Source organism: Mustela nivalis, assembly GCF_964662115.1.
Source record: "Mustela nivalis genome assembly, chromosome: 6".
In the NCBI taxonomy this organism is placed as follows: Eukaryota; Metazoa; Chordata; class Mammalia; order Carnivora; family Mustelidae; genus Mustela; species Mustela nivalis.
In genome coordinates, this window is record NC_139025.1 from 133,840,022 (window position 1) to 133,863,440 (window position 23,419).

The following is a 23,419-nucleotide window of genomic DNA, read 5'->3' on the forward strand; positions in this document are numbered from 1 at the left end:
AATAAACTCAGTTTTCAGGTATATGGTCTAAATGGCTCTCATAATTAATTTTTCAATTATCACATCAATTAATAAATAAATAATAGGCACTTAAACTATTTTTTCTACGAAGGGCCATAAAGCAAATACTTAAAGTTGATGGGCCATGCGGTCTCTGTTGCAACTACTCAAGTCCCCTTGTAGCATGAAATAGGACATGTAAACAAATGAACAAGGCTGCTATCCAATAAAACTTTATTCAAAAATAGGCAGCCAACTGGACTTGGCCCATGGGCCCTAGTTGTCTAACCCCTGATCTGTAGACATCTTCATAATTTGATCATCGTAAATTACATCCATACTAGTATCTTAAAAATTTAAAAGGTTGGTTGCTGACAACACAAACACATTGACAAAGGCATCAGGGAAACTGACCTAAAACATAATTCTGAAAGCCTAACTTTTTAAATTCTTTTTTATTTAAGAAATCCCTACACCCCACATGGGTTGTGAACTCATGACATCAAGATCAAGAGCCACATGCTCTTCCAACTGAGCCAGCCAGGCGCCCCTAAAGCATAACTTTTAACTCACCATAATTCTAGAAACTCTGGCCAACGTATCCAATGATGGACTGAATAAAAACCGTTAAAGCAATAAAACTTATAAACCTGCTCTTCTTTCTTTGGGGAACCATGTGGAAAACACACAATGTTCACACACATGTGATTAATGAGCCTTACCAAATTCGGTCTGTTCCTGTGGCTTCATGTGTGACTTCACTCACAACAGAAGTGGCTACGTTTGGACAGTCATTCAGAAGGTGCTACATGCTGGCTCTTAGATCACCAGGAAATTCTCTTTCCAAAATCTGATCTTAATATATTCGGTCTACAAGAGCCCCACTACTGTAACATCCTTTATACTATGGAAACAAAATAACAGGGCCCCCCTGTATTGGGGTCTAGAGAGGAGCCAGCATTGTTTCTTTGCAGGAGATGAAATTGGATGGCTTTGTGACCTCACTCCTGCTGTGCTCTTGGGTCTCATCTCACAACACCGCCCGCCCTTCTCATTCCTTGCCAGCTTCTCAGAATGCCTTCTCGCTCCTGTCTTGTACTTTGCCCGTGGTGTTCCATCTTTCCGAAAGTTCTTCCTCCAATATCCTTGCAGGCTAACCCATCCATCTCTACAGGCTTCAGATTAGACCTCTGAGCTTCCAGGAAGCTGCTCTCTCCCGCCTTCGCCCCCAAGCTGCTGCCAGCCTCCACGTAGCAGCCCCAAACTTCTTAGTGTCTGAGGACAGCGTCCATTCACTACCATTTTCCACGGAATCCCAGCGACTGTTACAGGCTATCCTGTACAGGACGTGTTCTCTATTTCTTGAACAGAGTGAACAAACAAGTGAGTAAAGGGCAGTGACATAATGAAGTTCAAAGTCAAGAACTCCAAATGACAGAGGCAAATGTTTTTTGCTAACCAACTAAATACTGTGTACTCTCTAATTCTTCCCCTACATAGGAAAGGCATGGAAATAAATAAATAAATGTATATATATGCCTTCCAGATTGAAAAGTCCAAAGTTCTCTTTACCTGAAGAAGACAAGGACTTACTATTTTTCCCCTAGCCTACAGGCAGTTAATGTGCTGATTTAGCATTGTTTCTGACCTCCTGTTCTTGTCTTTCTCCATTAATCTTGCTGCATTTTAATGTTTTAATTCAACACGTAATTTTGCCGTATCAGTCACCCAAACCTGCTCAAGTTTCCCTTGCCATGATAGCTTTTAACCTCTTATTCATTACCATAATTCCCTGTTTTATATTACAGACTGGCCAGCTTTTAACTTAAATGCAAGGGGCAGAAAAGAGTACTGTAGTTTGAAAAGCTGTAAATCTCAGAGGCGAAGGAAGGGGGGTGAACAGGAAGAAAATGGTGAACGTGCCAAGCCAGGCTGTAAAAACAGATCGACGGCATGTGGTGTAATTTGTCCAGAGAAATCTCCCAGCCCCACTTCTCCACCACATTAGAGTCGCTAAGAAACTTGGAGGACGTCAGAGCCATTTTCCAAGGCACCATGTGGGACTGAAGGTTGACTCTGAGGCAGTCCAGTTAAAACGAACTCAAACTTTCTCGTTCTTGACTTTTCACAACTAAAGCCTAGAATATTCTGTAACAAGTTAATCTCTAAAATCACCTTGAAATGCAAAATAGGCTTTAAGAAAACAATATAATTGTTTTGAAGTGGCCCAGGTTTACAATGGGATAATCTGTATTTACACTCTTGCCCCTTTGTTTAAAAGTTTTACTCTCTGAACCACAGATGGACTTTAATTTTTTAATGTTTTAATTAAAACATTTTAAATTAAATATTTTAAAAAGTTGTGGGTTTTTTTTTTTAGTAATTTTTTTGTTTTGATTTGATTTTGCTCATGAATAAATTAGAGTTCGTAGGCACTATGGTCCCAGGGGACACTGGATCTGGGGACCCACGTTGACGTCCTAGGGAATACCTTGTGGGCTCAGTGGAAGACTGAAGGGGAACCATGACAAGGTTTCAGAAAGCTCCACGTGACTCAGGAGAGCCCGGAGAAGGCTGGCCATTAGGGAGGCCCATGTCTGAACCATCACCAAGCGAGCCCCCCACTAGGGTTAATGCTGCTGCTCAATCCTTCAGTCAAAAAATGTCCTTTGCAACATGTCCTTGAAGATACTCACTGCCAACTTCTGCAAAAAATTTTTTTAAATGTCTATACTGTTTTGGAAAAAAAATAGATACTATACACACACACACACACATATATATACTGAATTTTACTAGCCATATTTCTTTTTCTTGAATTGCATAATTTTAGTTGCAGTTGTTGTGGGGCTCTCTAGTTGTCATACAGAAAAATCTCAAAATTAATAGTAATAATAATATCTAATTATATATATACTATATATAATTATATATATACTATAATAATAGTAATGATAATAATACTAAAATAGTAATAATAGTAATAATAATAATAGTATAATAATAATAATAGTAATAATAATATAATAGTAATAACATTTTAGTGCTGAAAAGAGACCAAGGTACTGCAGAGACACTGTTGCTGACCAGATCCCACTGCCCGGAAAGAAAGCCCAACCTCACAAGCAAATTCACTGCCTGGGGTCACATAGCTAACAAACTCTGAATCTGCAACTCCAAGCTGGTGCTCCTTTTGTTCACATCAAGCTGCCTGCAAAGGGAAGCTTCACTGATGAGAATTTCCTCAGAGAGGCCATAGAGGGCTTTAAATGACTAGCTTCAAGGTGTTCTCCAAAAACAAAATATGCAATGTGTCTTAAGAGACAGTTATGACTCCTTCACACTGTCAAAGAGTTTCCTTGTGCAAGAAGGTATTTCCTAACCACGGGGAGAGAAAATAACCAAGCCTTAAAATTAAAACAAAGACAATGAAATGAGAAGAAAACAAGTGAGAAGAGTGGGAAGGAACCGTAGGTAACAGGTCTGTGATAGCGTATGGTGATGCTTACACCATCTTTACGATTCTGTATGTTAAGGTAGGTCTCATCCCACTGAAGGTAATGCTGGGTTTAGCCAGCTCCCAAGAGATGCTTTTTTTATCTTTTGTACCTCAGGAGACGAAAAAGGAAGAGGATACCAAAAAGATCCTTTAAAATCCATGAAGAGGAAGGACATCATGACCCCTAAGACAGGTACATGTCTAAGTTACAAACAGGAAATAACTAAAATAAATGAACAACTCCCATGACAACACAGGGGACAAAAGGGGCATCTTAAATTATTTTCTGTGGCTGTGAAAACACTGAATGCTCATCTGGAAAAGCATTTCCTATGAAGGAAACGGGACAGCACAGTGATGTGTGAAACGAGAAGGCACATTCTCTGCACCTCCTAAAATAACACATTGGCCATTCATCACTGGAAGCCCAAATCCCCACCCCTCAGATAACGCTTTGGGACACAGAGTTCTCTGCATTCGCGCCTTTATGCAACTCATCCTTGGCTGCGTGGGCTGGCGTAAGGTTTCTGATCCCCCTGAAATGGGTGTTGGCAGGGTGCTGGTGTGTCACAGCGGTGACAGGTGTCAGAGGTCTCGGGAAATGTCTGAAGTATCTCAGTTACCCTGTGTAGGCACAGGAAGGAGAGATGAGACCTAAAGTCATCTGCCAGGCATATCTGCAAGGGGACGAGGGGACAACCTCCTGCGGGATCTGGAGGGTGTCACATGGGCCCGTCTGCTATCCCAAAGCACCAACCTGGCCCAAAAGGGTTGTTGATGATGAAGCAATGATGGCCAGCTGCAGGATAAGCACAGCACTGGGGACGAGAAGGCTACACAAAGCGATACAACCAGGGCTATGCCCCATGGAGGCTGAAAAGCCAAGGTCTTGACTGGTAACGTGCTGTTCCCAAGGGGGTGTATGGATATGTGTGATGGAATGCGGATGTGTCGTGTCTATGTTTTCCACACACTAACTGGGGAAAGGAACAGGTATCAGCTGGGTAAGAGCCAGATTTACTAGACATCCTGCAACACGCCAGACAGTCCCATGGAACATGGGCCTCCATTGAGAAACATGGCAGGAATGTTCCATGGGTACCAAACTCTCAACCCAGCTATCTCAGGAGAGCTGCTGGCAAGGGATGATGGGTGAAGATGACAAGAAGAGCTGACAGTCTGTGTGCCAGATGCTGTGCTCAGTATTTATGCTCAGAAAAAGCAGTGCACGAGGGACTGGTGGGTTAGCTGGGTCTCACCCCCATTTCTGCCAGTAAGTTCCCTGCTGATGGAAAAACATTCACTGCTCAGGCCTCTGCACTCCCTCATCAGTGAATGGATGGGGTTCTGTTGGAGGAGTCATTTTCCATCTTTAGCTTTAGGCAATAAGACTGTCCTCAATTAGAATCCCAATTTAGAAGAGAGGTAAAAGTTGAGATTCTCTGGCCTTTGGATAGAGGTTTTAGCAGGACCTACCTCCCCCCCCCCCCATTCTATAAGGGGTGAGCCCCAGGCATCTCTCTGAACGCAGGGTTCCAGAAACCTTGGTTTAGAAAAGATGACAAACATCTGTTGAGAGCCCTTTGAATGCTTATATCCTAGATTTAAGATTTGGGTACAAATCATATGTACACAGGATGAAAAAAGGCAGTGACGTGATGGAAAGAAATTGGTCTTGGAAAACACAGAATCCTAGCCTTGGCACTCACTGCTCTGAAGTCCATGCATGGCCAAGTCATTTGTAAGCCTCTTGCACTCTTACTCCCTCTTCCACAGAACAGGAATAATGCTGCTAATCTGCAGGGCTCCTTGAAAGATCAGAGATGATCTTTCCACCTGCATTTCCATGGTACTTCCCAAGGGCCAGCCATGGTGTGGGCGCAATCTCACTGAATCGTACTGCTATGAAAAGGATGCTATAACATTCAAGATACTGCTCGTTATGCATAGGTGAGCCCCTCAGTTAAGCGGGGAAGGTGCAGAGGAAAGAAAGAAAGTAGATCTCGCCTCAACAGATTTCATTATGGTTTGCCCCAAAACTCACCAAGGACACTGAAAATTTCCCCCATCGTTTTGAGACAACTAGCTTCACTTCTTGTTAAATTATATGATATTTTACTAAGTAGCAAAATCAAAATTGTAGGGTACACTGGAAATTTACACAGCTGATTACTAAACAATGCAGGAGTCACAGGTGCCGAAGCCCAGGACACAGTCCAAAACCTGCCAGTAACTTTTCACTCCCCCCAAAGTCAACTGCTAAACAGCCCCCTGTTGATCAAAAGCCTTATTGATAATATAAACAATTATCACATATTTTGTAGGTTATCTGCATCCTCACAATAAAGTTAGTGAGGGAAAAGAAAATGTTACTTTGTAAAAAATCATAAGGAAGAGAAAATATATTTACAGTATTTATTGGGGAAAAAGAAAATTGTGTGCAAGTGGACCCAGGCATAAACAATTCCCAAAGAGCCTGAGAAGGCGCAATAACTTTTTTTTAGAGAATTCCTGACACATACTATTTTCTTCTGTTTTAATTGATAGGAAATGACACTGACCAGTTAAAACAAAACAAGATTTTCCCCCAGGTTAGGGTCCAGCTTCCTTATGGCTGCTGGGGTGGGGATGTCAGGTTTTACTCTAAGGCCAAACAGATCACAACTTTCTCTCTGAGCAGCCCCATGCGGACACAAGCCCTACACACGTCTCCCCCGAGTTAGAAAGCAGAGCCGACTCACGTGCCCAGACGCTCCTCGTGCTTTCTGCTGTCTTTTCCCCACACTTCAATGTCCAAAATGCCCATCCTGTCAGAGAAGTAGTGAAAGTCAAACTGTTCCCGCCACTGCGGATTTGCACTCTTACACAGTGTCTAGAAAACATGCAGTTATAATATTTATTTTCTTAAAATGCCATTCATCACGACAGAAGCTACATACATTCATTTCATGTCTACCTGGCAGGAGATGGGGTCGGTGTGCCCCTCCCTCAGAAAGTTAAACTTTCCGTTTTGGAACGAAACGTTGAGGTTTCGGGAATTGGCAAACCACCACTCCCCGTTTAGCTCACTTCAAGTATTTATCGAGCCCGATAGCAAGAGTGACCCCACCAGAATTACCCCACAAGGAACCATAAATTACAGAGATGATATAGACATATTAAACATATCTCAATAGACAGTTACAGTAGTTCTCTCACAAAACATACTCCTCATTGGTTAATCGAATGCAAGTAAGTAACAATTTTATTAGCACATCCATTCGGTGCTGGCGTAAGAAGTCCATAATTTAGGAGGCTGAGGTGTTCATTGCATTGGTCTGATGCATTGCGTGAGAAACCTGTCCCTGGGCCATTGCTGCCTGGTTTTAAATCTGAGTTTACTGAGTCCAGACACTTGAGCGAGAGAAAGACAAAGAAGCCCCAGGATGGCCACACCAAAAAAGTTAACAGCCTGGTCTGAAAACTACACAAGGGTTTCTGTATTCTCCCGGTGACTGTGAACTGCTTATGGGTTTGATACCTTGGCAGCATTTTTTTTTTAATTTTATTATTATTATTATTTTTTTTTGCTTTTGTTTCACTGACCCACAGACTGAATTTGTTAATAAAACGGAGCAAGAATGCTGGGCACGGATTATCAGAAGAACTGAGTCAACTGTTAATCCAAGCACCAAACTGTTTCTGCAAGGGAAAATGGGGCCAACTCAGACGTCGGCTGTAGCCAACCTCAAGTAAGATCTTTTAAGCTCTTTCTCACATTGAGCTTAATATATCAGATCACAGAATTTAGAAACCACAGGAAAAAAAATATTTGACCACAAATTAAATGTGATATTCCCCAAGGGGGTACTGGAGCAAATACTGGACTTGTTCTGCACTTCACCTTAGTCCAAAGGGCTAAGTGTACTTAGAGATGAATAATTTTTCTGTAAATCCTTAGCCTGACCCTGGCTGGCTAAAGGAATCTTAGTGGAGAGATGTGTTCACTCTGGATACATTCACTGTCAGGTACAGCCTGAAACTACCTGATTAAAATAATCATCTGCCTCATTCTGCTGTAACTCACCCAGAATTTTTTTTAACATTTCTCAAAACTGATGCTCTAGTGTGAGCTTCAATTCTTTACTCTTTGTGGCGGAGTAAGTGATGTTTAATGTTTGATTTTGCACTGAAGAGCATGCAGCAGAAACAATCTTTTGCTCTCCAAATCATTTCCCAACTACATCTGTCTGCATGTGTTATGTTCTCTACACTGGAAAGCCCAAATTATAAATATCCTGGGGTCTATTTTCAAAATCTTCCACCAGTGCTTTTTTTTGCTTGTTTGTTTTTGATTTTTGGTTTTTCAGATTTTTTTTTTTTTTTTTTTTCCCTATGTGGCTTTGGGCAAGTGACTTAACTTTCTGGTACCCTCGTTCCCCCAACCCATAAAAACCTAGGAAATATTCCTGTCTGACAGTTATGCAAAACGAATTCATTACCATGGTTTGGAGACTACGGTTTTTGAAATAAAAAACACACCAAATTACTAAGATTAAAAATTAAGTTGAATTTGTTTCAGGAGAGTAAGATGACTGAGTTCTAAAGGCAGTAAAAATATCATTATTTTGTTCAAAACAAATCACTAATACTTCAGTTTAAAAAAAAAGATACAGTAACCAACATCAAATATCCATTTTGGTGTTAATACTAACAAGTAAGAGAAAGCAAAGAGTATATGATTTTAAAAATATTTTTCATTATCTCAAGTGTTTTCACCCAAATATATTTCATGATTTTATTTTTGTAGGATTTTGAAAATATTTAGTTATCCCTTTCCTGCAATCTTTGAAACGTTTGCTTATTTTCAAAACGAAAATAAATCATGCAACCAAATCTGTTATTTAATAAATTTTCTCTACTCCAGTTACTATATTAAAATAAATTATGCTAAGCAACCCAATAGGTATATTAATTGACTATAGCTCTATAATTCTTCTGTTGTCTGGAATGCTCCTAATTAAGTTACGAGGGCTAAAACTAAATTTCCCCTCTTCTTGTGAAATTCAAAGTGAAAAACATTTTTTTTCAGTTCCTTTATTATGAAAGGTCTTGTACTTCTTAAGCAATTGACAGAACTTACCTTACTTTTATACCTCTGATCTCCCAGTTTTAACTGGACAAACATCTCTGTCATGCTTCCTCCTGCGACATCCTTCCCTTCCAACAACGTTATACTTATAATCCCATTCCAGAGTTGGTTCTTTCTCAGGGACTCTGAGAGCCGCAGGTTACGTATCAAAGAGGACTAAAGCAGAGAAGGAAGATGACATATAAACTTGCTGATAATTCTTGAGTGTGACTTTGGTGATCACAGGAATTCCAGCTTTCAGTATGGGATTAGGAATAGCACTCCCTTACTGGTCAAAGTGTTTCGAGTCTTCATTGATTTTGCAAACCTGCAAGCACCATTATGTGATTTTCTTCTCGAGCCCTGGACTTGTAACAATACAGTGAAGGATGATTGGGAGCAACACTGGGCTTGGCGCTGGCCTCTACTCCCACCCAGATGTGCTCCTGGGTAGGAATCGGGGCCTTCTGCTATTTTAATTGTAGGAAGGGAGGAAAAGCATTCTGGGAAACAGAAAAGAGAAGAGCAAGGCACTACTTGCAAGGAAACAAAATTCCTGCGGGTACTTAGAAATAATGGTTTTGAATTTATCCTTCACACTTGAATCTGTCCACACTTCCCCGTATTCCTTAGGCTACTACTGAAAAGCCCGGCACCACCGTGAGATTCACAACTCCTGATCCTGCTGCAATCAGCTAACCAGGCAAATGAGCTCTGCAGATCTGCAGGGAGGGGAAGGACGTAGAAAACACTTAGCACGGTGCCTGGGATCCAGTAGAGATTCAGTAACTGTTAACTTATTTTTTTTCCTTTTCTAAATTATATTACTCATGCGGATTCATATACCCCTTAAACAATATAGAAAAAAGCAAACATCACCTATTATTAAATTATAAAGAGGACAAGCACACTTTGTTTATTTTTAATTTCCATTATGTAAATTTTCAAACATACACAAAGGCAGAGAGAATGGTATATAAATCTCTACGTACTTATTCATCTGATTCAACATTTTTGCCAATCTGATTTCATGTATCCCTTCCCTCATTCTCTCTGGCTGAAATATTTGAAAGCAAAAATCCATATTTGTTTTTCCATAAGCACCACGCCATGATCACACTCCACAAAAGTAACCATAATTCCCTTACTGTCGTGAAATACCCAGCACCCATGCACATGTCCCTGAAGGTCTCAACCATGTCTTTTTTACGGTGAGTTTGCCAGAATGAGGATCCCCGCACGCTCCACACACGGATTTATTTGGTGGAGTTCATTTATGTTTGCCGCTTGATACGTGAAATGGTACGAGCAAAGACCGCTTTATTTGAAGGAGAAATAAATGGACTGAAGAATGTAAATGGCATCAAGTATCACAGGAAAGCAATGGATTTCTAACACTATATATTCATTCCCTGTCATCTGCTCAATATATCTTCGAGATCATTCAGACACCAATTTGCTTGGACACCAGTTAGTCACAATTTATCACAACAAATGGTATGTCAGTATCATATTAATTATATCCCAGCTTACCTCATCCAACACATGTCACTCCACCACTTTTAAAAAATGATACAGCAGGGCCACCCCAACCATTTGGCGGGTCCTTTTGTGACTACCTTTAAACAAAACACATTCAAGGAAATCTACACTCTCAAACTTCACAACTGTGTTGCTTTTCTCTTAAGATGCAGGCACAGGCACGCACGTGCGCGTACACACACACACACACACACACACACACACACACATAACACACACGAGTTTTGGAGGTGCTGAGACAGAACCGGGATTTTCAAAAGGAAAAAAAAAAAAAAATCCCTGTCCTTGGGATAACATGGACAATCCTTTCTTAACTTCTGTTTCCAGTTCGGTTGTACATAGAATATATTCACTAACAAATCTTTATGAAATCATTAAAGTTAAGCAATTTTACGGTTACTAAAAAGACAGCATATAAATAGACACATATGTGAACAGATAAGTATATGCATTTGTAACTCTGAATGTGGCCATATACAGCTGGATACGTTGAATATATTTTATACCTTATTAAGTACCTGGGCTGAAAATCTCTATCTTTAAAAGGAATATGAGGTTTTGATTCGTATATCCTGCTACAATTCTCTTTTTTAAATTTTTTTTCTTCTGAAAGTTTGACTTGCCAACCAAGAAGCTAAACCATGACCTGTCCCATGGCCATGCTTCAAAGCTCCGACAGATATATTCCTCCCTAAACACTGCAACTATTTCAAAATCCTTTTTATAAAGAAGGGAGTAATGTCCACATGGGATCAAAGGGCATCCTACAGTCTGGCAACTGCCTAAGAAAAATGGCACTGCTTCCATGAAATATGCCCTAAAATAATTTTGTGGCTCGGTATGTCCTAATTTCAAATTGGATGTTTATCTTGGAAAGGCTTCTATCTAACTTGTCCATAAAACAGCCCCACTTAGCTCTATGAGCTCTGTGAAAATGGAATCCAAAGCTGGTTATTAAGGGGGCCGAGAGATAGGTTCCATATGGCAGAACAGCATGGGAGGGCAAGGCAAAGGCCTACATCAGGCGCGGCTTGGCTGGAACTCCTGATCTATCCACGGACACTCGTTGCATTACACCATAACATCTGGATTATTGCTTGTAATGTCCCTGGGAAATATCCACTTTCCATCAAAGCCTTTATCTATCTCAGTCGGACTTTGAACATTTTAGTATTTAACGCAGTCATGTTTGATGTGACGGACTTGGTCTTTGCCGTCCAAGATTTTTTTCCCCCCCTTACTAAAGGCAGGGTAGGAAAAGTGAACTATTTATTGCAGAGTTCCCAGATAGAAAAAGAACTCAAGGACTTTATCCTCCTTACACTACCCTCGACCTTTCTGCAAAAGCCACTACAAGGTTATGTCCAAATGAAGTTTTGTCTACGAGCAATGTATTTGGGGGGTGGGGGTGTTTTAAAGAAGTGTCTTAATTACTTTAACATGTATTTGTCTTCAGCCTTGAGACAAGCGATGAGCCTTAAGCAAGGAGCCGTTGGGGTAAGGGCGGGCATGGTAAGAGCCCATCCTCTGTGTGCTTTGATGCAGACCTGGGCTCCCCAAGTCTTTTGTGCTCTTCAAACAATCCCTGTCTCCCCACAATAAATCCACTCCCCTGCACTCACTCAGCTAACTCCATAGTTCAGGTTTTCACGTCTGTGCCTGAGCCTATAAGTGAAATTTGTCATCTTAATGCAGCCTGGAATGTGAAAGGAGAGAAGGAAATGACCCATCAAAGGAGAAGCCCACCCCACCTGCGCTGAAACAGACACCAGGAGATAGAGCAAAGTTTCTGGGTCCTGACCCTAATTTCTCAGCCGACATAAAGGATAAAATATAGTACATCAGGGTTTTGTTATTTTTCTCCTTCCTCCCTAAGGATCGGAACACTTCACTGTTTCTACGTTGCTTCATTCATAGGCGCTCGCTCTTCCTCAGCCCCCACCCCAGCAAAGCCACACTCTTCCTCTGAACAGAAATCGCGACTTCCACCCAAAACTCACACGTTCGTTATGACAGTGAATACGAGGTACAATATTTAACTTGGTGACATCCTGACTTTCACGGGGCACCTGGATGGTTCAGTTGGTTAAGAGTCCAACTCTCGGCGCAGGTCATGGTCTGATCTCTGGGTTGTGGGATCTAGTCCCACGTGAGGTTCCACGCTCAGCAGGGAGCCATTTGTCTGCTTGAGATTCTCTCTCTCCCTCTCCCGCTGCCTCTCCTCCCCTCACGCACCCTCTCTCTCTTTCTCTCTCAAATAAATATATCTAAAAAAAAAAAAAAGAAAGAAAGAAAGAAACACGGGCTTTCAGAAAAATGAAAAGCTTCAGGCACAATTTACTTCTGAGTCACGACAATCCCAGGGATAAGGAAGGGTTAAAAAAAGGGAGCAAAGGTGAAGGGAAGCGCTGCGGAGAAACGTCACAAGTTTGTGATCTGGGCACAGGCTCTGAAAACAGTGAACGACTATCATCCCTGGGATATATAAAACTGATTATGTCTTAGCCACATGCATTTCTGGAGGATTTCGGCCAAGTGGTGTACTGGGGAGATGGTGATGTGGATCCCAGCCTCTTGGCAGGACTGCAGAAGAAAGCCCAGAAATGACAGGCATGTCAGCAAGGTACATCCTCTCCGTTGTGGGCCAGGAAGGATGGCAGAAGGGTTAGGAGTAAAAAAGACATCTTGAAAGGAGTAGCATGCGGTCTAGCATCCAACCAGGAACTGGGACCACAGCCTGTAATCGCCAAAAGCAACGTGACCGTGGTCTATGCCAAAGTCTGGAACAGACCACGCCGACCAACACAACAGGACAGGTATCCAAAGCACCCCCTTGGGTGGGACAAAATACCAACCAAATTTTAAAAGATAGGAACAAAAAAGAGGGGCAGCGGGAAAATATGTGTACAACATCCTCCTAGGAAGGCATACCTAACTAGGTGCCGAATACCGTGGGGGTTCTTTTTCTATGATCTCAGTTACGAAAGTATAAAAATAGGTGTCCTAACGCCACTAATGTGTCCTATTTTGAGTCTCATTAGTTCCTTTTCCTAAGTCATTGTGAGAAAAGAGGTGTCCGTGGAAACAAATGCATGGGAAAAAAATTAACTAACTTTGTAAGCTAAGTGAACAATAAAACAAGATTCAACTCTGTTGGCATTGCTTAGAGAAGCTAAGGGAGAACATTCAGTCTGTAAGAGGTTTCCCTGAAATAGCCCTTCCAAGCTTTTTTTTTTTCCCCCACATGTAAAACAACTGCTCATTGTCAACAGCTTTTATAACATGACATGAGAAGATCCATACATTTGTGCAACAGGCTCCCAAAGAAGCTCCTCTTGGCAGCTTCCTACATCAGCCGAAGAGGATCCTGTAGGCATAAATTCTCTTAGAACCACACAAAAAAATCTCTGCGTCAGGACATAAAGAAAGCCTTTTAAATTTCCCACAAGGACATGGACATGGACCATGAGATTTATACTTGTACATGAGAACTAGATTATAGACCCAAGGATAATGAATAACTTGCAGGTTGTACAGATACATCAGCTAGAAAAGCCTTCCATGAAATTTAACATTTTTTTCATCGTGGGGGGAAAAAAAAAAAACCTACCATTGCTCAGTTTTCGCACTCTAAAATAAAAAAATAAAGATTTTGAAAAAATATGATACACTCTATAAATACCCACTTCTCAGGGATTAGGACCAGGAAAATGCTTCTCACACATTTCCTACCCTTAAAAACGAAAATGAAAAAAAGAAAGAAAAAGAAAAAGAAAAGAAGGCCACCTGATAGGGTGAACAAGACTTGTTCACCCTATCAGGTGGCCTTCTTTTCTTTTAACCCCTGGGAAGTTCAACGTTAAATACTATGCACGTATGTAGTAACATGAAGTTTGCAGTATTTCTGGATTCCCTTTTGTGTTCCCCATTTCTATGTGTCTCCTTCAGGTACAGTACTTCAAGGGCATCCCTATCCAGGACCCGCCATACCTCCCTCTACAGCAAAGCAAGCAAGGCGTTCACTCTTAGGCTTCTGCAATGGGCAGGGCTGGCCCCTGAGTATCTTTGGGCGTTTTGCATGCCGGGAACTGCACTCACTTCACACTAATTCCAGCCCTACCTAAGACTTGGCAGCTTTGTCTTGTGGCTTCTAGCTTTGTCTCCTCCTCTTCCTAACACCCCACGTCACACCCAAGTCCACCCCAGTGGTTCTCAAACTTGAACGTGCTTCAGAATCCCCTGCAAGGCTTGCTGGAAGATTGTGGGGTCCATCCGTAGAGTGTCTGATTCAAGAGGTCCGCAATGTTGGGAGGGTGAAGTGGGCCACAAATTCACATTTCTAACAATATCTAGGGGGTGCTGGTGCTGCTGGTCCTAGGGGCTCTACTTTGAAAACCCAATTGGTTGAAGCTTGATAATAAATGCTTTGGAAGCCCTGGGGATGGGCCACATTATTTTATATGGTCGTATCTCAATTTACTTCTTCCTCCCTCTCATTTGGGAAGATTCACTGCAGTCCTTCTCTGTCCCCAGCATTCAGCCCACCTACAAGACTGGTATACAGTCTAACCACGGCCTCTGAATACCCCTACCTCCCTACAGTCTTGTCTCCTGCTGACTCAGCAATCACACGGCCAAGTCCATGTCATCTTTGAATCCTCGGGACAGCATTCCAGCCATCCTAGTGTGTGTGCAGTGACAGGGTTTGGGCCGAAGTTGACTCTTATGTCACTAAGAGGAGACATTTGGTGAGAAGCTTAGGGAGGCAGCAGCTCTGTTTCTCTGGTCCAGATCACACATGTGATTAGAGAGAGCTAACAGATTCACAGCCTTACCTGAGCATGACTGAGGTCCCCAGAAATAAGGACAGGCCCTAGAGGTCTTTCTACCCAGAGAGATAGTTATATGGATTTATAGAATGCCTTTCAGAAGTCCTAGATGTCAGACAGAAACAGAGGGACAGATGGACCAAAGGAATAAAACAGAAGGAAAACAGAGAGGGTATGACCTAAATTCATGAAGAATCCTTATCCTGGGACTCATGAATCTTACAAAATAATGGCAATTTTAAAAGTATCCCAAAAATCCAGGGTGCCTGGGTGGCTCAGTGAGTTAAGGCCTGTGCCTTTGGCTCAGGTCATGATCCCAGGGTGCTGGGATCAAGCCCTGAATCAGGCTCTCAGCTCAGCAGGGAGCCTGCTTCTCTTCCTCTCTGTCTCTGCCTGCCTCTCAGCCTACTTGTGATCTCTGTCTGTCAAAAATATAAATAAAATATAATAAAATATTTAAATATAATAAGAATTTTTTTTTTAAAAAGTATCCCAAAAAGCCAATAACAAAGCCCCTTTAGGTTGCACCAGAATCCAAAGGGAAAAGAGAACCACAACGGATACTGAAAATAGAGGGGATATAATGCAGACACCTGCTTTCCCAGGTATAAGACGCCTGGGAGACCAAACAGACATGGCTAAGAAAACCTAAGTAGGCAACAGAAGGAAGCTCTCCCCAACACTCTGGGGCTGGAAAGGGGGGAGGACAAATTTTCTCTGCCAATGTCTAGAGAATAAATATTCAGGCTTCAGGCTGTTAAGTCTATGCCCCAACTACAGCACTCCACTGCTGCCAAGTAGAGACAATGCTTACACGGATGGGTACAGCTCTATTGCAACATGACTTGCAAACACAGACCTAGGGCTGGATTTGTGCCCTTAGGCCGAGGTTCTGCAAGCCCTGGGTAGTGAGGCAGGAAAAGTCAATACTAGGGTCAGGCTCACCTGGTAGAAGCTGAAACCATGGCAGGTCTAAGAGAAAAGGCAAAATACAGTCCATGCCCAGACACCACATGAAACAGAGGGAAAAACAGAAACACCCTGGAAATTCTCCTACTTGGTAGTATCTTAACAATTCTCTCCTGGTGTAAAGTCAGCTGGAGGCCACCTGACAGGTGAACCTAGAAAACATATCCTGTGGTTATCAGCCTCTGTAATAACAGAGAAGAACAAAGCTACAAGAATATGAAGCTGAACAGCCCAAAGACGGGCACCACTAGTGAACTAATTTCATAAAAGTGGTGTAGGTCAGGTCTCTTACTTCGGATTACTGGTATACCAAGTATAAACCAATAGTCAAAAGATGGGTTATGTAAATAAATCAAGATTTATTGCAGAGCAAATGCACGTACAGTAAAGGAAATTCTAGGAAAGGGGAATTGTGGTTGGCCACAGGACCAGCAAAGGCCCAAAGAAAGCACAGGGGGAGGGTGTGGGTGTGGGTGCATGTGCATGGATTTCTGAATACAGTCAGTGATTTCTCAGTTCCATCTTTTATCATTATGGGGTTTTTTTTTCCTCCATTAAACTATCTGATATTAGAGGAGTCACTGTTGTTAATTTTCTATGTGTCACATGTGTTAGAAAGAGTAAGATTTGGAAACAGATCTCTTCACAGAAAAGATTATAATATCTAAATATCTAAAATATCTATTTATCTAAAAAAATAAATACCTATTTAATAAAATAAATAGCTACTTATCTAAATAAATATCTAAAAAGAGCTAGTTAAATGATTCAGGCCCCCGTTAAATCAGATTCTCAATTCTCATGTTAAACAGAGGTAAACAGAGGCTCTGGGTGAAACCAAAACCTACTTTGTTTAAGGCAATCTCTTCGTATTTACTACATTATGGTTAAGGTCAATAGAGTAAGGAAACACTTTAGAAGAGAGGATGCCATTCTGGGCCCCTTTGGATGGTGCAAAATTATAAACTTGTGGGGTTTAAGAGGGAATTACCTAAATAAAATTAAGCCATTAAAAGACTAAGATTGAGGTGAAAAAGTCAATGGCATTTTATAGAGAATACATTACTTAGGACTAGTAAAATTTTAGATACTCAAAGCATAGTAATCTCTATGTCAAATTTCTGTTGCCTCATTTTTAAATATAATATGGAAATCTTAAAAAAAAAAAAAAAAGAAGCTTACAGTTTAAAAAATACCAAGACAGGTTGATCGGGCTATTTTAACTACTTTTACAGAGGGTTAATCATCGTGCCTACAGATTTTCCATGGCAATCATTTTCATAAGTCAGATTAGAAGCTCCCTCACTTTCTCCACAAAACCTGCAAATTCTAAGTAGCAAAAAGTCAACTTAACAATTGACATTCTTCACCAACACATAAACCACATCCCTCATGTAAGATCATGAGTGGCATTCATTGAGCTCTACTCATCGAAAGTTTTATTAAACACAGGCCCCAGGTCTGGGCATTTATTAAATCTCAGCCCTGTGCACTGAAGTCAAAATTCTAGAAACGACCACGAGAGGGAAAACAACAACAACAACAACAAAACCACAGCAGCTCAGTGGTAAGACACAAGTCTGCGATACAGATATAAATACTGCTCTCCAGGATCCTCTGTGTCTTTCGTATTTGTGATATCTTTATCCAGGCCGTCAACATTTCTTCTCTCCCTCCTCATTCCTTTGGTCATTCTCCCATAACCTCTCCTGTCCTCCCTAGACTCCAATATTCCCCAAGCTCACAATTTTTCTTTCTAGCCTTTATGTTCTCCCACAAACTGCCAGAGCTCTTCCACAGGCCGGAGCTCCCTAACTAAAGATGGTTATTGATGTACAGTACCAGTGTTTTAGTGCAGCGGCAGAATCAATAAACGAGAAAATACTGCTTTGTCAGGCTTCTCCAAAGCATGCCGGGAAAGTTTACTGCTTCGGATGGTTACAGAAGCTCTTAATATGGGAGAGCAAGAGCCGGGCTCCCTTCTGTGGCAAGAAATGATGTTCTTCTACCCTCTAGTGACTATAAAGGAATAAGACAAAAGTTGGGAGGAATTTTTGAGACAGCTTCACATTATTATTTATTGTCTCTTAATTTTATTTCTTAAACAAACAAACAAACAAAAACAGAAAAAACACACACACAAGGGAAAAAAGAGTCTTGTAAACTAAGTGAACTAGTTAACAAAACAACTTATCATGGTCATTTTTACAGCGTATAAAATGCAAAGGATACACATTTTAGTAAGAGGTGGGCTTTGAGTCCTCTGGATTTTAAAAAAGGTTTGGAAAGTTTGTCTTTCTTCCCAAATGACTAGTGCTAGTCAGGGGACAATTCTGTCTCTTTCTGTCTTACACAGACACACACACACACACACACACACACATCACAGTCACCTCCACATCTCCTTAAAAAGTAGCAGAGTAGCAACATTAAAGTTACAAATACTTTTTTGGTTTTGTTTATATTCACATCACTGTTGACATGTAGTCACTAGGACTTACTGATTTAATAACCAGATAGATTAACAGTGTCTTCTTACCTTGTACACAGAGAGCTTTTACAAATTGGACAACAGTTTATGATTGCTTAAAAAGATACCAGCAATGTTAAAAAAAAAAAAAAAATCACCGGTACTTCATGAAAAAATCAAGAAACTTTCAGCAAAGAAGGTAATAAACAGAAAAATAGGACTAATACAAGAGAGATTTATAAAATATACCACACATTCCTCTCGATGAATCTTTTCATTGCCCCTACAACACCAAAGCTAGTTTCCATCTAGTGGTATATAACTTCCTAAAGGACTAATTCTAACAGCACTATATTCCAAATAATCCAGGCTTAATGAAGTGTAACATTCTAACATGGTTGGTACATAAAAAATGTCACCACGAACACATGTCTAAGTTCAAACATCTGGCTATGCCCTTTTTAAGTGAAATTTAAAAGGGAGGCTGTTTCCTTCTGATTAGTAGCAATAGTGAGAAGAAAAGAATTCTGTTACTATGCATAAAGATTGGGTAATACCAGTCATGTGTATTGCCACAAAGATGAAATTTCCCCAAATGACGTAAAGAAAATAAACAAGTATATTTACCTTGCTGGCACTTAACCGCTTCCGACTTGACCAACGCTAGGGATTGAGTCCATCGAATGGTGGAAAATGGCAAAAGCAAAGAAAGAAATAGAATCGTTAATAACATAATTCATTAGTTAGATGGTGCACACTCTAGTCAAACAACGAACACCTGAGTTCTGAGGTTTAAGAGAAAACACATTTGAGCAAAAAAATAAAAAGAAAGAAACAAACAAAAAAATACAATTTCTGTTGTTGTGTGACATTGTTTTCTCCTAGTATTCAATAATCAGAAGACAGGACATAATGACTACTGCTCAATCCTAGAAGTACCAGTTCTCAATATGAGAAGACTCTTCATTTTTAAAATGCTTTGAATTGCCTTAAAGATCCCTCATATCATGTCTAAAAGCAAATCTGCAAAGGCAGATTTCTCCTACTTGAAAAATTCAGATAGTATTCTAAAAATATTTAGTAAGTTCATGGACAATGTGCATGTTTAGGTTTCCATACTTTTAGAAACTTAAAAAAAAAAATCACTCCATTTACCCCAATGATCAAATCTCAATATTCAAAATAATAGGGAAAAATAAATCTGAGCTGTTCCTGTACAATTAAGAAAAATAGGCTAAGAGAGCACCAAGGGAGGGTAGAACAAATTTTCTGAACAGCAAGTAACTTCACCACTGTTCTCTTTTGATCTCTCATTTGTCATGCTAAGGCTGCTGAATTTTGTCTACAATTAAAATTCTTTCCTAGCAAAATCCTCTCATTATCCCTGTCACCGTCCAGGACGGCGAAGCTCTACTCTGGCTGGTTAACCAGCTAACTGGATGTTCAAACTTGGATAAATTTGGGAGATTACAGCGCAATTATAAATCTAATCGAGCAGACCACATTTCCTATTATGCTTAAAGGAAAAAAAATACCTTTAGGCAAATGACCTTACCCACTTTGCCAATACGTCTTCCCAATCAATTAGAAACCAGAAAATAAATAGTCTTTGGGGGAAATCCACTTACATTCCAGTGACCAGCAACCACAAACACTGGTAGAAAAATGACCTGAATACTCTTAATTAAAAACACCTCCCACTGAAAATAAATAAATTAATTAAATAAAATTAAAATAAAAAAAAATACCCCCCCCCAACATTTACCATGTGCTGCAGAGCTGTAGATTACAATCTGGGTATTAAAGTCAGTTCTTTTTCTATTTTCCTAACATCATACTGACAAATAGTTATACCCAAACAATCACCAAAATTAATTACCATCCTAGAGGTACACATTTCTAGTTAGGGCTCTCTGCCATAGAATGCATTTGATTTTTTTTTTTTTAACAATCATAAAAGATACACAAAATGCAGAAAAAAAATTAATAGAAATTAAATGCCTGTCTGCTTATTCCACTACTAAGAACTACCATATATTGACAGTCTACCCCATGCGAAACACTGTATTTGATCATTTCCGTCTTCACAATCCTGTAAAATACTTTTTTTTTTTTAAATCTCCATTTCACATGTGAGGAAATTGTAGTTGAGAGAGGTTAAGTAATTCTGTGTATTGACCTGATCCGTTAACTTCTCAAAGCATGAAAGTATCAGAGCTGGGATTCCAATCCAGGCCGTCTGAGGATGGAGCCCACAATTCCAACTACAGCCCAAGGAAAAGAAACGGGTGGTGGGTTTCTCAGCCTTCCACTTGGCACCTGCCTTCCACTTCTATGTACCATGGCCATGTACACTCCGGGCGCTGGGCATGAGGGTAAGTTCACTGACATTCTGCTCGTGTTCAGATTGCTGTCAGTCTGGTTCTCAAGTGACAAAGACTCCCACGGTGGGAATTAACAGACAAGTGATTCCTGATCGAATGATTTCACCTTTCCACTCTCGAGTGTGAGTTATTGCCGTTTAAAAACCCCACACAAGGATGTCTTTAAATACTCAGATGGTGAAAAGAACAAACATTTTCTGGTACCTGGTCTATCCTAAAGACCCCCATAGGCACAGCATTAAGATGAATAACCAACCACACACGGCCCTGGATACAGGATTCCTTGCTTGAGGATACGTTGACCAAATACATAAACAGAAAAATAAAACTACTGATCAGAACAAATCAGAGTAGGCAGGGTTTTCTGTATTATAATGCCCCATAAAATATATACACAAGAAATATATGGTACCCTAGACCTCTACCAGACAAGCAAAGAACAAAGAAAATGAGAAAATGCAGGGGTGAGCAGATACACAGTCTGGCAAACTCTTGAAAAGAAGTGGGGGAGGGGCCCAGGGAGTCAAGGAGAAAAAGGGCTAAACTCAGTAACATGAAAAGTGTGGCTCCTTTCGGGACTCTGAAAAGTTTTTTCTTTGAGATGTTTGACAAAAGCACATTTAGGCAGCACCTCGTATTAATACCTCTGCAATATGAAATGCATTTGAACTGGTGTTACTTTAAAATTCCAAATTTTGGCAATATCTAAATAGATGTTAAGGGCCCTTACAGAAACAGTCTATTGCTACAGAAACAGGAGGACCTAGGCAGCTGCTTCCTTGAGAAATTATCCAACTTCCCGAGCCCTATTTGCATATGTAAGAAAATTTTCAGCATGTATCAGGTAGCAATTGCTTGATCATGGGGCCATTGGTACTTATTTACACGGCCTGTTATTTTAGTGTGGTGTCCAGCTCAAGGAACCCGTCCCTGGCCACACACACCGACACCAAATCCAATAGCTATACTGTCCAGGCTGAGAGAAGCAAAGGAAAACCCTCCTTCTATGTTGCACAGAAAAAAGAAAAAAGAAAAAAAGTGTATGTTCAACATCGATTTAAGATACTCTAACACCACAATACCAGCTTTATTGAGGTTTCCAGTTTTCAAAGGACTATTTCTCTAAAAAAATTAATAAATGGGAGGGTTTTTCTTTTTCCCCCAGTTACTGTCAACTAAACACTCATAAGTAAAGAATTCAAATTAAAAATAGCAACGACTGAGTTGACTTTCTGACACTAAAAAAAAAAAAAACAAAACAAAAAACCAACAACAAAAAAAAACAAAACAGAGCACTGTTCAGCTTTGCTATCCCTCTCTATCTTCTGCGAGTTTACTAGTAAATCAGTCCTGAGTTTCACCATAAAAATAAATTACAACTAAAAGCAAAGGTGATGTCAAAATCAAGTATATTCTCCTCATTTGACCCCACTGACTGAATTCAAGAAGTAGTACTGGAGGCCTAATTTAGATTTTCATACCAGAGTCTAAACATGCTTAAATTTGAACACATTCTAGTCCTTTTCCAAGTAGATATTTTAGTTGGCTTTAGAAACACCTTTCAAATAAGTTCTGATCAAAGATGCTTTTTGTTCTTATTTTAATTGTTGGAATTCTCAGGCCTGACCCCTGCATATAAAACTAGGTTATGATTTGTAGTCACAGATCTGCTCATAAGAACACACTTCCACTCAAATCGTCATAAAATCCAATGCTTTGTTGGTATTAGAGAGATCTTATACGCCGTGCATTAACTAGAAACATCCCTGTGATAATAGATCAGAGGATATTAAAATTTATGTCTTCCCGAAAGTACTCTCAACAGAAAATGTGATAGCTGAAAGAAAACAAAATAAACTGGAATGCTACAAATACGTATTTGATCACCTTAATAATTTACAGTGTAATAATTAAATCCTGGGAACTGCTTTGCATAACTGAATAATGTCTAAGTCATCCAGTACCTAAGAAAATAGCTAATGGAAATCTTACCACTTAGGAAAAGCACATGCATTTTAATAATAGCAACATCCACATCCTTAGCCAAAGTAGAGACCATTCCTTAAAGAGTTTTTTTCCAGAATTCCAAAATAAAGTGTGCGTAGAACCACAGATCGTACTTTACATCTTGATACAATTAATTTGTTTCCCTCCAAAAATAATCATTTTTTATGCCAGCCATCTGGTAACCCAGTTATCAAAGGACAATTGCAGTGAAGAATTTTGAAAAGAACAAAAGGGTCACACTTACATGTCTCTTGAAATCACCCTGTTTTACCACTAGGCTCAGATTTAACACAATCACCCCCATGTCCTCTTCTAAACTGTTTGGATCTTCCAATTTTAAAATATGTTCAGTCGTTCTACAAGCAAAAAGCAATGAATAACGTTAGCACTTATGGGCAGTTACCATATAATCTGACTATGCCTGGAGAGCTTACAGAAACAGTCTCCTACCTTGGAGGAAGAGTGAGACACCAGGTTTAAAAAGCACCATATTCAGTAAAAATAACCCAACCATCTTCAAAGTAGGGGAGCTGTTTGGCATTACCTAATTCAACAGTTGGTTAATGGATTCTTTTCTCTTACTGCCCAAATAAAATTTAAATACTTGTC

The 23,419-nt window shown here is 40.2% G+C and overlaps 1 protein-coding gene and 1 long non-coding RNA gene across 2 annotated transcripts in view; one reads left to right on the forward strand and one right to left on the reverse strand.

Annotated features, from left to right (window-relative positions):
- Positions 1–23,419, reverse strand: part of MCTP2 (multiple C2 and transmembrane domain containing 2) — a 646,489-nt gene that overhangs the window by 119,906 nt on the left and 503,164 nt on the right. The window contains 4 exon segments of the mRNA XM_082736421.1: positions 6,241–6,371; positions 8,622–8,786; positions 19,047–19,082; positions 23,055–23,166. Coding sequence (XP_082592547.1) covers positions 6,241–6,371; positions 8,622–8,786; positions 19,047–19,082; positions 23,055–23,166 — 444 coding nt within the window.
- On the forward strand, positions 724–16,708 carry LOC309867510. The gene is made up of 4 exons (XR_014313215.1): positions 724–1,383; positions 3,615–3,692; positions 7,091–13,736; positions 13,772–16,708. It is a non-coding gene; the product is annotated as an uncharacterized lncRNA (long non-coding RNA).